Source organism: Drosophila serrata, unplaced genomic scaffold (assembly GCF_035046125.1).
Source record: "Drosophila serrata isolate PLE 108 unplaced genomic scaffold, ASM3504612v1 contig_228, whole genome shotgun sequence".
In the NCBI taxonomy this organism is placed as follows: Eukaryota; Metazoa; Arthropoda; class Insecta; order Diptera; family Drosophilidae; genus Drosophila; species Drosophila serrata.
This window is the reverse complement of record NW_028257126.1, coordinates 64,359-80,179: the sequence shown is the minus strand read 5'-3', so window position 1 is coordinate 80,179 and position 15,821 is coordinate 64,359. Positions and strand designations below refer to the sequence as shown.

The following is a 15,821-nucleotide window of genomic DNA, read 5'->3' as shown; positions in this document are numbered from 1 at the left end:
GTTGGCCATTTTAAATATTTTAAATATTAAATTTATTGCAAGAAAGAAGAATGTATTCAGTATTAGGAACATCTCTGTGTCTCTCAAATCGGGAATAAGCACTTAAGGGTGCTTAAATTTGATTTAACGAATATATTTGTATGCTAAAGTAATGCTCCTGTGCCTGTTTCTGGTTCAGGACACAGAATGAATTTTAATTAAATTGTGTTTATAAATAATGATTTTTTTTGCCCGGGCTTGGGCTTGGGCCTACCACCACCAAATTGAGTTACATAATTATGCGTTGACTGGCTGGGGAAATGGCCAAAAAGCAAGCAAGAGGGCCTGGACGCATAAAGGCCAACCGAGGCAATCAGTCAAACGCAAAACGGCGATACGAACGTGGGTAGTTCCACGGGGGTGCCAGCGGATGGATGGGTAACATTTCATCGATATCAAAGCCCCCGATGCTTACACACTTAATCGAATTTAGCGACAATTTTACCGAGTTTCCATTAGCCGGTTGTAATGGATGATTTTCCAATTACCGGTCGCCCTGCCTCCCTCCGACTCGCTCTACCCTCGCAAAGGCAGGGACCACACGGCGGTTACTTGATGGCAAATGCGATGCCAATCGCACGCACATTCGTCATCAACAAATAACACACACACTACACACCCAGCACCCACATGGCCACCTTTCTCCCCACAAAATGCAAATCGATGGGGGCAATGTCAGGGTTTTTGTTTCCTTGTGGCTTTTGCCAAATTGCCCACTTTCTTTGTTGCCGCCAGCCACGCTGATATGGATGTTGATGTCGATGTTGATGTTGATGTCGCTGTCGATGTCACTGAACAGCAACATTTTGGCATTTCCGAATGGCAAATAAAATTGATACACTTTCGTGGAGTGCACATGACCAAAATGTATGTCATATTTTGGTCATAAGTTGGTTAGTTTTCACAAAGAAAAATAAATAGAAAGGTTGTATGTATAGAATGCTTTCTGATTTACATATATTAATTTTATTATATCATTTCTTAACAAGATCTTTAATGATATATACTTTAAGTTCTAAGCAAGCAATGCTAAATCATTTATATTATGCACAGATCAAGTAGATAATATTATCTTACCATCTATCACTATTTTCTCTCCGTGTGCATGTGGTGGCCTGAATGTGGCGTTTGTCATTTCCATCACAATGAATTTTTAATGCCCAGTGCTTGGAGCTCAGAGTTCAGCATTCAGCATTCAGCTGGCTGAGATCAGGAGCCCGAGCACGTTCCTCGAGCCACATGGGGCACGGAAACATGATTTGCCTGTTGCACCGCACGGCCTTTGGCATCTGAGCGACAGAATCACATGCTCCGGCATTTTGAGATGCCTTTGACACAAGCGGGTCAGGTCGGCTTTCGGCGGGATCTTGTTCTGGTTCTGGCTCTGGGTTTTTGCTACAGCTGGCTCTCGGCCAAAACTGTTGCCAGATTGCGGAGATTGGCAGCCGCAACAGGTGCAATTCTGAGCCCAATTAAGGCCGACAAGCGGGGGGGATAATTTACTGCGCTCGACTGCGGATTGACGTCCCCTTTAATTAGCTGCCATTCGATTGAATATATAGAAGCGAAACAGATCTATAATTTACATGGGAAATATGAAGAGGTTAATGCCAATGCAGGCGAGGTTGTAGGTCTCAATTGCCTTTCATATATGTCCCATCAAAGGCTTAGGTAAAATTAATTTCATAGTAGAGATTTTAGCAACATTAGAGACTAAAATAATTGATGTATTTATTTTTAATTAAAAACGCCAGTTCATAATTAGTACAAATAATTTTGAAATATATAATTCACCAGAGAAAAGAATACAGGGTAAAATTCATGACACACACACAACAGTCTCTGGCAAAATTAATTTTATATTTATTTATTAAAAATTAATTTCGGTAAAGGGATCGGCCTACTACTGCATGTTTGCTGTAAAATGTGTCAAAATAAAGTGGCATAGACTGTCAGGGGATCGATTGGCTGCACATAACTTTCCACTTAAATGCAGCTGTTGATTGGCACATGGCTGAAATTGAATTAAGTTGGTTGTCATAAATTTTATAGCCAGTGCCCAAGTGGACACATAAACCAAAAAAGCGGAAAACGCAATCCAAGTTGGCAAAGCAGCTTGGCTTATGCACCGCATGTGCGGAATTAAGAGCCAACAACTACTCTGGCGATATATGTTCCAATCCGACAACTATATATAAAATATATATCGGGCACAATCCGCCCACCCAAGCCAAGTCAGTGGACCACAGACGGAGTTTGTCGGATTTAGAGTTTGCCCGGGATTAAAAATAAATAAAAACACAACGTGCAAAGGTCTGGGGTTTCGGTTTTAACCAACAGCCCGAATTGAGATTTATGACTGTGCTTTTATTTCGTTATTTTTTCCATTAAAAAAAATAAATTTCCAAGTGTGTACTTTATTATGGAAGTAAACAAGCAGTTTTGGCTAAGTGGTATTGGCTTAATTAGGTAATAATGTTGATAGGATAAGCAGAGAAATTATTTGCTTTATTTTAAATTGAGCATTTGTACAGACGAATTTAATGATAACTTTGGGACAAGCCTTTATTCTTATTAATTTAGGATATATTTAAAGATTAACCTTAACTCTGATGGATTTAATATTGGTTTTTGAAGGAGTCTTTGTCCTGATTGATAAATTTAAACCAAGAAAGGTTTAGTTATTATATTTATTATAGAATAGTAAAGTAAACGTATACGTAAAATAAAGTAAAATCAATTCCACACGGAATGTACGACTCAATTGTTTTAACTTGATCTTTAGAATACATAAATACACTAACTAAAAGTTCAACCGATAATTAATTTTCTCGATGAATTGTAACCTTTTGTAAGCTCGTTTTATGTTAATTACCCGATGACCTGATACTTGCAAGAATTCAAACTGCCTTTAATATTAATGATCCACTCAAAACATGACACACTTTCGGGGTCAGCCATATTCTTGGCCAACTAATTTGATGAAAAGCGTGAAAATGCAAATCCATTTTCCCTTGTGCCTTCCGAGACTGGGTCGTAAATCGTCTGGACATTACATAATTAAACGGAATTGTTGGCTATTTAGCGTGTGCGTTGCCTTCAATTACTTAAAATTCTGAATGGCTGGCAATGAATTGAACATTGTCACGCTCGTTCCTCGGCGAGAGGAAACGGTCCACGAAGCAGACGATGGGGAGGAGGTGTTGGCCAAAAACGGAAGACGGCAAGTGCCAGGCAACGGCACTTTGCTGGCCAAATTTGAGAGCCGGCCGGGCGGCGGGCTCTTGGCCATAAGTCAACAACCTTTTTGGCAGGCGGCCAATTTACGCACGTACAATTTGTCGTCGGCGGCACGTAGCTCTCCATTCCGATGTCGAAGTCGATGGCGTCGGCGAGTCAACTTTATTTACGGTTATCCTTCGACTCCGTCTGGAGTGGGTGTGGGTGTGGGTGTGGATGGGGGATAGGGATAGGGATAGGGACTGTGACTGCCATCTGGCCTGCAAAGGTCAGCCAGCGTGACGGAGTCTGCCATGGGGAACTCACATTGTCACCGGCAGACAACTTGAGAATGTTTAATTCGCACTTACAACTGAATTATGTGGATTTACCATGATTGCTCCCCATTACACACTGGCAAAGGTTCACCTGAGAAGTGTCCTGTAATCGGTACGGGTAAATTGATAAATAAAGAAGCTAAGTTATTAAATACATATTTATAAAAGAGAGATTAAAGATATAAGAGGAATATATTATTTCCTAGAAGTATAAATATTGATTGGAAACTCTTGAGACGATACTTTGCATTTAAAGTGCATAAAATGTATACTTTAAGACCAAAAGCTACGACTTTTACATTTTTTCCGAGTATTTTCAACTTGACAAAGCAACAAAAAGATGTTTTAGCACCCAGGTGAAGATGAGGTGAAAAGCAGGAGAGTGTAAAGTCAACTATTTTGGCGGCTTTTACGACCTGTTTTCTTTTTCACTTCGCCTGGCAGTTAGTCAAGCGTTTACTGTGCTGCTGCTGCTGGCCCCTGCCCAGCCTCATTACTCTTTTTATTTATATTTATTCTTTGTGCAGACGCCAGCCATAAATTTATAATTTTATACGAAAAGAAGAGGCAAATTTTCCGAGGCTCTCGTCCGGAAAATGCGCCCGGGTTTTCGCAGTCGCAGCTTCATTTGACTAAGTGTTTAGCAATTTTGTTTCGTTTTCGCATTTCGCATTTCTCTCCATTTTCTCTTTCCCTTTCATTCCCAATTGCTTTTTTTGTGTGTACCATAATTTTGGCCAAAAAGCAAGGACCCTTTTTTTTGCCTTGCCAAAAAAAAAGGAAGGAAATAGACCCGCCCCGGGGCAGGCGTTCCATTTTAATGTTTTCATAACTTTCGGCGCGTCTGTCAATAAGTCGAGTTCTTGGAAACAAACTCGAAACTTAAGTCAAGTTACGTGACTCTCATGTCAATGGCTCCTCGAAATCCTTTCCGTGGTCCCGATTTGAATATTAACACACTCGGTGTGGGTCGGCGGGCTCAATGAAATATCTCCGGGCCCCGGTCCGTGTCCAGCTAAATATTCAGTGTCCTAGTGTCCAGTTATTTGACCTGCTTCTCACCCCAAAGCCAAACCTTGGACCTCGCTCAGGTGACTGAGGATATTGATTTTGTTTAGTTTACATGTGGGACTTATCAAATATTAATCACGAAATATGGCCAACAATGCAGGCTTTCATTTTTCCAGCTTTCCATGTTGTTGTATTCGCACATGCGCCAAAAATAACAACAAAAAGAAAGGAAAACCCAAAAAGAAAAAACACATATAAAACTCAACACCCGAAGCAACACAGGCAGGCAGAGGCCATAAATGAAAATATTGAAATTCGTTGTACGAGTACACGGGGCTGTCATAGAGCATTATCCGGTATTCAGGACATGCGACATGCATGGCATGTTGCGTATATGTGTACATAGTAGGCACCGAGTTCCCGTAGAGAATAACACACGCATTCGTATAACATATATATTTAATCTTCAAGCTGCGGCTCACTTGATTGCTTATTGAAAAGAAACGGAAATCGTGTTTCATTAGATTGCCAGCGAGGCCCATATGGGGACATTACTGAATGCGAGGACGATCTATGTCCTGTCCAGGTTGCCCTGATTCCCTGATTGATGGCTGCATTTCATTAGGGATAATGAGCACAGGCAACGGAAGTCTTTGTTAAAATATCAGTTACAGCAAGGGAAACTAGGTCATATCTGATTGGAGCCCAAGCATTGAATTTCCAAAAAGGGATGAAATCCCTTTTAAAATCTATCAAAAACGTAAAGAAAGGGTAAAGTATTATTCCGTAAATTGTGGCAATCTATATATAATGATTAATCATTTAATCCTTTGGTTTTTAACTTATTAAATATCAAAGTAAAGAGTTTGAAGTATTACAATCTCTGCTAAATTAGATTGCTATTATATTTAGTACAAGCAAATCAGCAAAACATTAATAGCTTTCATAGCTCGAAGCAAAGATTTGGCTCAAACAATACAGAATTAGATTGTAACAATTTTCCCATTTTAGCTCTCCGAGAATTTCCATGTCATTCGATACTGGATACCGTCTAGGGATAATTTTATCATAATTTCAAGCTAAATTATGCGCCTTGGTCCCTCGGCCAATAAAGGACAACGACGATGGTTTGGCCAATTAGGCAACCCAAATGTCAATTAAAAAATCGTTTTCCTTCCGTTTTTTTATATTGCGAAAGGGGCGGGCTTGTTGGAAAGTTAAAGCAAATAAATAAACTGCCTGGCAAACACGCCAAAACGGAATGGCAGACAATGGTCAACAGTGAGTGAAGACCAAGAATAACAACAGGGAACCGTGAACGGCAAACTGGCAGCGATGAGCAATGGCAACAAAGGCAACAAAGACGACAATCATGGCTGCGATGGCTTCGATTGCTACGATGACATCGCTGACAGGCGACGCGTCGATTAACTGTTATTTAGCCGGTGCTTAAAATGGCAGCCGTGCGATTTCCGGTGCGTCCCGCACAACATCACCTAATGCCGCTTGCTCCACATCCTCTCTGCCCCCTTGTTATTGTTGTTGCTGTTCATCGTTGAGCGCGCAGGAAAGTAAATGAAAGTACAAATTGACGATTTGTTTGATTTGGCGCTGAAGCAAATCTCAGAAAACAGCAAAAAACAGGCAACGGGCAACAGGCAACTGGCAGACTGGCAGCCGACAGACCAAAGGCCCCAAAAGACTTTTGGCTATAATTTAACGCACGAATGGCTCAGTTAAGCGCTGTAAAAAGAGAGGCGGCAGCAACAACAACAGCACAAAGGCCAAAACTGCTGCGAAAACAAGTCGAACATCATTTTCAGGGGGAGCCCAAGCCCCTTTAAGCCCTTAACACAAAACTTTTTCATTCTCTTCCGTCTCTGGGGCTTTTTCAATTTCATTTGACCGGCCACGGAGCGAGTGGCTGCGGCTCTTCGGATTCTGTTCTGCGTTTATTAAGTAATAAATGTTTGGCAATTTCAGTGTCATTGCGAAAGTGGATTTTCCGGCGAAAACTGGGCCATAAATTTTGAAGGTACCTCCTTCGTGTCTGCCTCTTCCGGCTGGAAAACAACTGAAACTCTTCTCTAGTTTTGCCATTTGGCAATCGCTTTTAGTAACAGTCAGAGAGATGTGACAAATGTAACAAGCTGGCAGCTGCCCAGCGGGCAGGAGAGCCGGAGCTTGGCCCTGGCCGGGTCTTTCATCTCCACGGTCTATTTGTGTATCGTCTGTGGCCGTGAGCTATTTTTTGAACGCCACATGGCACGACTTTATCTTGGAGCTCGCGTTTTTATTGTCTTTATTTTTTTTTCTGACGGAGCAACGGCGTGCGAAATGCGCGGCAATCAAAATTTGTTATGCCACAAAATTTATGGGGAGTCCACTTCCCGTTGTTCTCCTGAAATCTGTCTTTAAGCGCTTTATTCGTTTGAATTATGCAGGAATTTCGATATAGTATATTGTATATGCCGAATCCTGCTGCATCGACTTTATTATGCATGTTAACATTAACTTTATCTGGGATTGGCACTTGCACTGCACACCTGGCGTATACGTAATGCAGCTCATGAATATTGCGTATACGACGCTGGGTCTGTGGCTTACTTCGGCCCACAAAAAGTCAACTTATGACACTTATGGCAAAAAGCCATTTTAACTCAATTATTGATTCACTGAAAGAAATATTCCATTGTTTTTATAAACGAAATGAAATACTGTCACATTTACTGCATATAGTCTTTCAAATTATTTTTGTCTGTATTTTGATTCAAGAACTTTATATTTAGTTTCCTAGATTATGAAAATATTAATATTATGCAGTTTCGGTAATAGAGTTTCTTTTCGTGCATATTCCTTGCCGCTTAACAAATTCCAAGATAAGTTTATCAGCAATTTGCACTAGCCAACTATTATTATTTCCTTATTAGGCTAATTATGAGCAAAAAGGGTGGTCCTGGCCCTGTCTTGGCTGCGGCTTGTGCCCCTGGCCACTATCATTCATCTGCAGATGGCCACTTAAGCCCGGGCCGAGGACATCGCCTTGTGGGCCATAAGCTAATGTAAGCCCTTGTGCTTCTGGTCGGGCAACCGCTGAAAGGGGAGAGGACCATTAATTTCGTGCCGTAGCCAACACAGATATAAAGTTCTGCATATGGCCCGTGTTTGTCTGGCCCCGGGTTCGGTGTCAATGTCCCCGGGAGCTGTGACAACGCCCCTACCTCCTGCGCGACAGGATCTTCGGCTCCCTCGATATGTAATTATGCAAATGCCGGGGCCCAGCTGGGGGCTGAAGGCTGAACCCTTGTCTGTCCCTTGCCCGGTTATCAGTGTCAAATCGAAGTTTAACCATGGGAGTGGGAGTCTGCTATGTGGAACGAACCAGGAGTGTAATACCCTGCCAAGGTATACCCTGCTTAAAAGTAATTCTCCAGAGACTTATTAATTTTCCAATTTTCATCTGATGTGCCCTTAATAATCCTTATCATTTTTTTCTTAAATAAAAAGCATAGTCGAATGTCTTTACATCTTTAATATTGTTTCTGAATTCAATAGAAAGTGTATTTCGTTAGGTTTTCCTGATATAAATTTAAAAAAAAACCAAAAGAAAATATATTTAATCTTCCTGATATAAAAGTAATTTTAATAGTTTGAAGGCTCCTAATGGACTGTGTAGTGTTCGAAACTATAACTACAAAATAAATATACATACAAAATAATAAAATTCTTGTTTTTTTAAGCACATTGTAAAATTAAACATTTTCAACCCATCCTTTCGGTGTTACGAACATTAAATGGTTCGTTTATGTATCCGCCAACTTGGCCACAAACACAAGAGCAACTCCAGGCCAAACTAAGCACATACACGTATGAAAAAAGGCAAATGGCCGCAACGTTTATTTAGGTTTATGGTCCTGGCCCATTAAGCATACGACACGTGTGCGACCAGTGCTTTAAATTCAACAAAATTCGCATTTAATTTGATTTGCACACGACCGCGACTCGTCGGCCAGGCAACACATTTGGGTTTATTTTATGCGCTGTTTTTGACAGAAAAGGCAAAAAGTCAACCGACAAAGAGGATAATTTACAAACTGCATAAGTGCAAAACGCTGCCCATGCTGAAAACACGAAGGTTTTGACGTTTTCTTTTACACTTTTTTGTTGCTTTTGGCCGGTTGCGTGTTCCGGCTGGCTGCCCAGTTGTTAGCCCGCACATTTAAAATTAATTAAAACTAATAACATTTTCAAGCACTTAATGCCACACTCAGACGCACACATGCTCTCGCGAGTGACGCCATTTTGTCGTGCATTGCATAATTAAAAGGCGCGCAAATGGCGGGCCATTTCCGGTGCCGTTGCCCGTTCTCCGGTGCCGGTGCCGGTCGAATGTGCTTTAATTTAAAGCAGTCACCGTACATTTGCCACTGTCCACCTTGACAGCCGCGCCCCCGGGTGTCGGCATATTCGCAGGTTTTTATTATATTTCTCTCCGCGTTCCGCGACGCTGTCAAAAAGTTTTAATTTGAAACGGAAACACGAGACCCATCGTCATTGGCTTAGCTACTGGCCATTGTCCTTGTTTTCAGCATCCAGCATCCAGGACACTTCACTTCAGACGCCCCCAGCTCCGTGGACAAATCGTATTTAGACTGGTAATTATTTATATTCGCATTCTCTGGCACATCAGCGCCAGAGTCTGGCGTCATTAAAATCGTAAATCTAATGGACAAGCCGGTGCTGCCAACGACCGATGCTGCCGTTGTCTGTGGTCAGAGACGATTTGAGTTATGGCGTATTTTAGCGCAAAAATCTAGGGGGAGTGGCCGAAAAGCAGGGGGCAAATGGCGTATAATTTCTCTAGTGGATTTTCCGACAGCTGCCATGCCAGAAAATATCAGATTTATATTTCATTTAAAGGGAATTTTAAGTTACTGCGTATTGTAATTGAATACAATGTATACCTGAAAGTTAGCTTCAAAAATGTTTAAAAATACATAATAAATGCTTAAATTTTCTGTGAAGCATGCAAAGCTCTTTTGTTCAGTTTAAGGTATAGAAATACAAAATACGACTGCCTAATATATTCTTTAAAAATATATTAAACATGACTTATGCTTAAGTGGTTAATTTTAGTCTTAGTCAGTGCATTGAAAAAGAATTTAAAGCAGACACATGTATTTTATAAAAAACTACTTTCATTGATTTTTAATGAAATTATTCCACAAATCCACCAATTTACATTCCTTCTCTGTTCAAATAATAAGTATTTGACCTTCTTCTTCATAAAAAATCCCCAGCATCAGACCAATTGCATTAGCTGCTGTAAGCTCCCCGAGAAGCGAATTATTTGGCGTTGTTGGCTGGTGCCCCATGGCAACATCAAAGCGCAAATTCGTGGGCGCCGCACCGGCAATGTTATCTCTCCTTTGATTTCTAATAAGCCGATGGAGCAGGTGTTCCATCTGGCCCGAAAGGTCACACGCCTGAAAAGGCCACCGGAGTGACCCAGACCCAGTCCCAGGACCCAGAAACAGGACGCAGCTGATTTACATCAGTTTAATTAGTTGCTTATTTGCATAAGCCCAAGCCCAAGCGTGGGAGACGGAGTCGGCTCGGTTCGCACTAGGGGACAGGACAATCAGAAACATGCGTAACGCTATTTGTTTAGGCCGTGTTAGGGTTTTTAATCATTTTCCTTAACCGAAAACTGTTCCGCCAGCCAACAAAGGCGACCAGCTTAGCCAGGTCTTTGCACCGCTTTCATGGTCACTATGAATTTATGGCTATTAGGTTTAGCACTTTTTGGCAGCCCATTGTAGCTGCCCCTGCCTCTTCTCCTGCTGCGGCATGGCGCCGGTGCTGCCCTAATGGCTTATTATGATTATTAATTCATAACGCAGCCGGTGCTGGTCGTGTACCTACAACCACATAGCAACTAAAACTACATCAGCACTCGAGCACTTGAACACACGAAACCGTCAGCCACATCTCGACTCCCATCCATCGGGTCGACTGGTATATACGATCCTGACATGCCAACAGTTGGAACATTAAACATGAGCACGACTGCACGGCAATAAATTTAAGAAAGCTAAAAACTATGGATTTTTGTTTATTTTAAAATCTCAAAAGGTTCTCCAATTAAATTAGTAAATTGCCTACTTATTATAATACTTGGTTTGACTAAAGAAGAAGAAAGAGCTGCGAAGACTTTATAGAGGTGAAATTAAATAATAAGAATGTGTACTTTCCACGACTAACAATTCAACCATAAATGAACAAACATAACATAAATGTATTTATATTTCTCCTTCTGCATTAAAGTATATATTTTCCCCATTCTTCAACATTTTATTTACGCTCATTGCTTTAAAAATGAGGTGCAAAGTGTAGAATGAAATGTGTTAAATGGCGGTAGGTTTTTCCAGTGTGAGCTCAGCGTTGATTTGCGGAGTATGGGATTTCGAAAAGCAGCATGCTTTGCTGTTTGACGGCTGGAGCAGACTTTATGCGTTAACCAGGCCAATAAAACATGTCCCCGGCTGGGCTGAGTGTGGCTGTGGCCGTGGTCGGTGGTTAGTTCACCAAGGCACACTCACTACTCTACATGCTACATACGGAGTGCCGCACTGTGCTTGTGCCCCCGAGAGTATGCAACAGTTTTGGCCTGGCCTCGGTTTCGGCTTTCGTTTCCGTTTCCTGCCCCGCTTTGATGGCCGCTCGAGTAGGCCCTAGAACAGTCGTTTGCCAATTTTGTGGCGCTAATAAAGCCCGCACGCACTCCAATCACGATGCTAGGCTGCAGATAAAATTATAATTAAAAAAATAGCTGTTCTCGGTGCTGGTGAGCAGCATAATTTACACAGAAACCAAAGTCTTGTTTGGAATTTAATGCGCTCTGCGTGACTCCCTGACTGACACATCACATCATCACACTTGCAAAAGGTGTACGTTGACATACATTAGCGGTTAAAATGTCAGCGTTGCTTACGCTTATTGCTATTATTATTATTATTATTATTATTAGAAAAATACAATCATTCATTAATAAGAACTTCATATGGGAATAAATTGAATTATTGTTAATTACGAGTGGTTCTTCGTAAAGGTCTAGCTGGTTTATTTCTTGCAATCTTTATATGTGAATTTCAGTGCTATTAACTTAGCCATAGCCGTTGCCATCCATGTGTTCGTTCTGTTTGTTTTATGTGTCAGCAGCTCCTGGCCATGTTTTATGGCTCTCGCCTGCCAGCTGCGCGTTAATATTAAGCAACCGGCTCAAGGACGAGCTGCAGGGGATCCTAAAAGTCCGAAAATCCCGGGAGTATGGGGTGTAGCGACATAGCGGGACCTCAAACTTAATTTGCTAACCGGACATCGACTTACACTTGATTACCGATTTAATTGGATTGCCAACTTTCACCCACACGTCCATCATTTGCATAAATTTCACGCAGTTTGGGGTCCGTGTATGTGGCATTTAATTAGATGTCCATTGTCCTGTAGAAATTTATACAAGAAGAAGCCTAAATTGATTCCTTTCAGTTAATTGAACTATCATTGTAGCGGAAGTCTAAAATAAACAACGTCCCTTGGCTTAAAGCGTGACTTAAAATGGCGGGAAATTTATCAAAATTCTTATATATTATACATGCTTGCATATCTCTAATTAGTCACTTTGACAGCATATGTCCTGGACTACTCGATATCCATCTGTCAAACAAGCACAATTTTATCTGCATTCATAATTTCATTTAATTTTGAGCTCAAAATTTGTGCACATCCTGTTGCAATAAAATATAATTGGTTTATTGTCTCTTGGCTACTCACTTTAATTAATTTACAATATGTTGCGCACGTGAAAATTTTGTCTTTATCAACCATGCTAACCAAATTAACCAAAGTTCAATTCGAAAATCGATTAAATTGCTACTAAATCAACTAATGACAACTTTTTGTGTGTTCTTTTTATTCTTTGTCTCTTTCCATTCAATTACACATACATCACGCACACTTACACACACCAACACTCATACACGTTAACCCGCCACACACGCTTGTCACTTTCGCTGTCTCTATCACTCTCGCTCTCGCTCTCTCTCTATATATCTGCCTCGACATGTCATGTTAACTTTTGTAACGTGTTTTCGTTCCTTAACCAACAATCTAACTAAAATGTCTATGCGTCTGTCACGTAATTATGTTACCAACCCGCAACCGAACCCCCCATGCCACCCCTCCACCAAAATGATGGCAAGCGAAACTTCAACAATTTCAAAAACAAACCACAACGAAACCCACAACTACTGGCAACGGAACCACCACTCGCACCAACACACTGTGCACACTTACAAAAACACCTACAAAAATTTCTACAACGCCTTTAACAAACACCTCCAAACAATTCACAACAATTGAAATCCAATCTACGTAAACCAAATATTTCCAAACCCACGGACACTGCCTCCTATTATTTTAACAACAATTACAACCAAAATTTTAAAATCCCTAATTTTTTTAAAACCAACTCAAATATTGTAAAAATTTCCAACACTACTGCAATTCCAACACTTTCACCAACAATTCCAACCTATCACAATTGAATCCCCTCAAATTGCTGGCAAACATCTATCACAAACAAAATCACAAAACCCACAACAACTCCAATGAAATTACAACAATATAATCAACAACAAACACAACAACAGGCTATTGCGCGCGGAATTGTATGCGTTGAGACGCAAGGGTGCGGCTAAGGTCGTTGGTGGAGTGCAGCCACTCGATGCCACACAACAACAACAACAACAACAACAGACAACCATGCAGCCAAATCAACAACAACAACAGCTCGAACAACACAACAACCACAACGCACACACGAGCGACCCGAGCCGCCACTGCGCTCGCTGCACCACCGAACTGGGCCGCATCACGAACCGCGGTGCCCCCTGTCGCGTCTGCAAGCTGCGCGTGTGCAAAGCCTGTCGCGAGTTCACCTCGCGCACCACGGACTGGGTGTGTGTGGTGTGCCACAAGCAAATGTAAGTCTCCACCTGTCTTACTCTCTCTGTCCCTGTTTCTGTCTCTGTCTCTGTGGTCGTCTTTTCCTGCGCCTTTGTCGCTGGCTGTCACTCTATCATCTCAATTCTCTAAATGTAACCCTCAAGCATCCAACTCACGCACACGAAAACCAAGTCACAGAACCAAACACTACTTGGTGTCCTTGTTTCTCTATAGAGTGACTGTCCTTTAATCATGGGGTTCATATTCACTTTAAGGTTGAAATTAATGTACACTCAATAATTAAATATTATCAAAAATGGAGTTTAATCATTAAGATCTAAGCTGCTCTCATTTTATGCATGTTAATTTTAAAGTTAAGACAAATGAAAAAAGTTACAGGATCAAAACTTACTTTCTAGTTGAAAATGTTTTCCAAACAAGGTTTTCTATATCTTCAACTTTGTATGTTTTTTAGTGGTTATTTTCAGTTCGTATTTCGCTCGTGGCTTACACTTTTATTTTTCTCTGGTATAGTATTGTTTTTCCATTTCTCTTTTCCTACACCAGACTTTGTAGCGCCAATTCTGCAATTTCCCTGGCTGCAATCTAATTTTGCATGCCCTTTTGGTTACTTCTGTATTGTCGGAATTGTCACCCAAAGCCTGTTGCAGATTTGTCGAAAAAGTACGGAATTGCAAGTGCACATGGAATAGTATATAATGGTATCTCCTGCCCAGAAACGGGCTTTGTTTTTTGCACAATGAAAGGTGATAGTGGAACGCTTGTTCTCGACTGAAATGAGTTATACCATTTGTGTTTATTTTTAATTTTTACCCATCGTTGCCAAGCTAGGCATCTGGTGTCACAGGCTGTCAACTGATGCTCTTCATAAATGCTGAGGCGGGTTTTTGGTTGCTCAGGCTCTTGGAGTTTTGAATTTTGTGAACTGTTTGTTTAGGGCTCTCTCTATTTTTATGTTTTTGCGTTCCGAACATTTTTGAAATCGCATGCAGTTATTGATTGATTGTAGTCCATGCAAAACGGCTTAAATGCAAATATCATGTGTCCCCCAAATAGATTAAATTGATTCCTGGGAATTCCAGAGCTCTTTCAGAGTTTCCCAGAAGAGCATCCCATAGGTTTGCTATTCAGGGAAGCTCTGATTGAGCATTGAATTTGCAATTATCCGGCTCAAAAGCTGCCAGAAATCATCCATCCATCAGAGGGGAAGGGTTTCCGGATGCAGTAACGTCTTCCTTGGACCAACAACAAACTGTAAACAAGTGCTCCGGCCGTTTAATGAGCTGCACTCTGCACCGTCTTCCCCTTTTGATACAACCCATACATTACACATACGCCCTGTGTGTGTCACCGCAACATCGTACGACTTGAGCTAGTTTGTGCCAACATTTGGCAACCAAACAATTGCCTCTGACGAGACTGGCGACCCACACCCAAGGGTTCAGTGTTAATGGGCAAGCCCAGACTCCAGTCCCAAAAGCAACTTCGCATCTGAGAAATGCCCGTATTGAGTGCACAAGGCCAGGCACACACTGTTGGGTAATTAAATCTTGGCCAACTCGACAACTAGGTACTTGCGTATATCAGCAGATATGTAAATCTGCCGGGGCCAAGAATCCGGCAGGTCGCCTACAGGTGCCAGCGATTTCACGCCTGTCAACGCCGGTGACGCACTCCCAATTTGGCCGCGTCTGCTGCAGCTGCCGGATAATTATAATGATGATGGCGATGACGACCACGATTTCGATTACCAATGCGGCCCAGCCCCTCTGTGGCCATCGATGGAAGGCGTCAATGCCTCCAAATGCTGCACTTGGTCTGCGTGCGAGTTGGAATTTATTCAATTTTTTAGTGACTGCGCCCCCAAGATCAGTCTCGAGGTGCACAGTGTCTTTAATTCAAAGAATCATTAAAAAGGCAATTATTTCATAATTTTACCAATATCCAGTGACTTCAGATATATTCGTATTGCAAAATTTATTTTAGCATTTATTATTTTAATCAGAATACATATCAAACTGCAAAAGGGAAAATTCTTTGGAATCAGTTGATGATTCTAATTAAGAGAGTTAAAGTTGCATAACAAAGTAATAGTATATCATATATCTTGCCAGTCCAATGAAATTTGTTTAATGAATGGACTGAAATGGAAGTTCTTCTTAGAACAAAAGTTAAAAAATTAAACTT

The 15,821-nt window shown here is 41.3% G+C and overlaps 1 protein-coding gene across 1 annotated transcript in view; it reads left to right on the top strand.

Moving 5' to 3' along the window:
• The window catches only part of btsz (bitesize), a 56,771-nt gene that overhangs the window by 18,236 nt on the left and 22,714 nt on the right, over positions 1–15,821 (top strand). Inside the window, 1 exon segment of the mRNA XM_086829872.1 lies at positions 13,319–13,651. Within this exon segment, the coding sequence (XP_086685998.1) occupies positions 13,319–13,651 (333 nt within the window).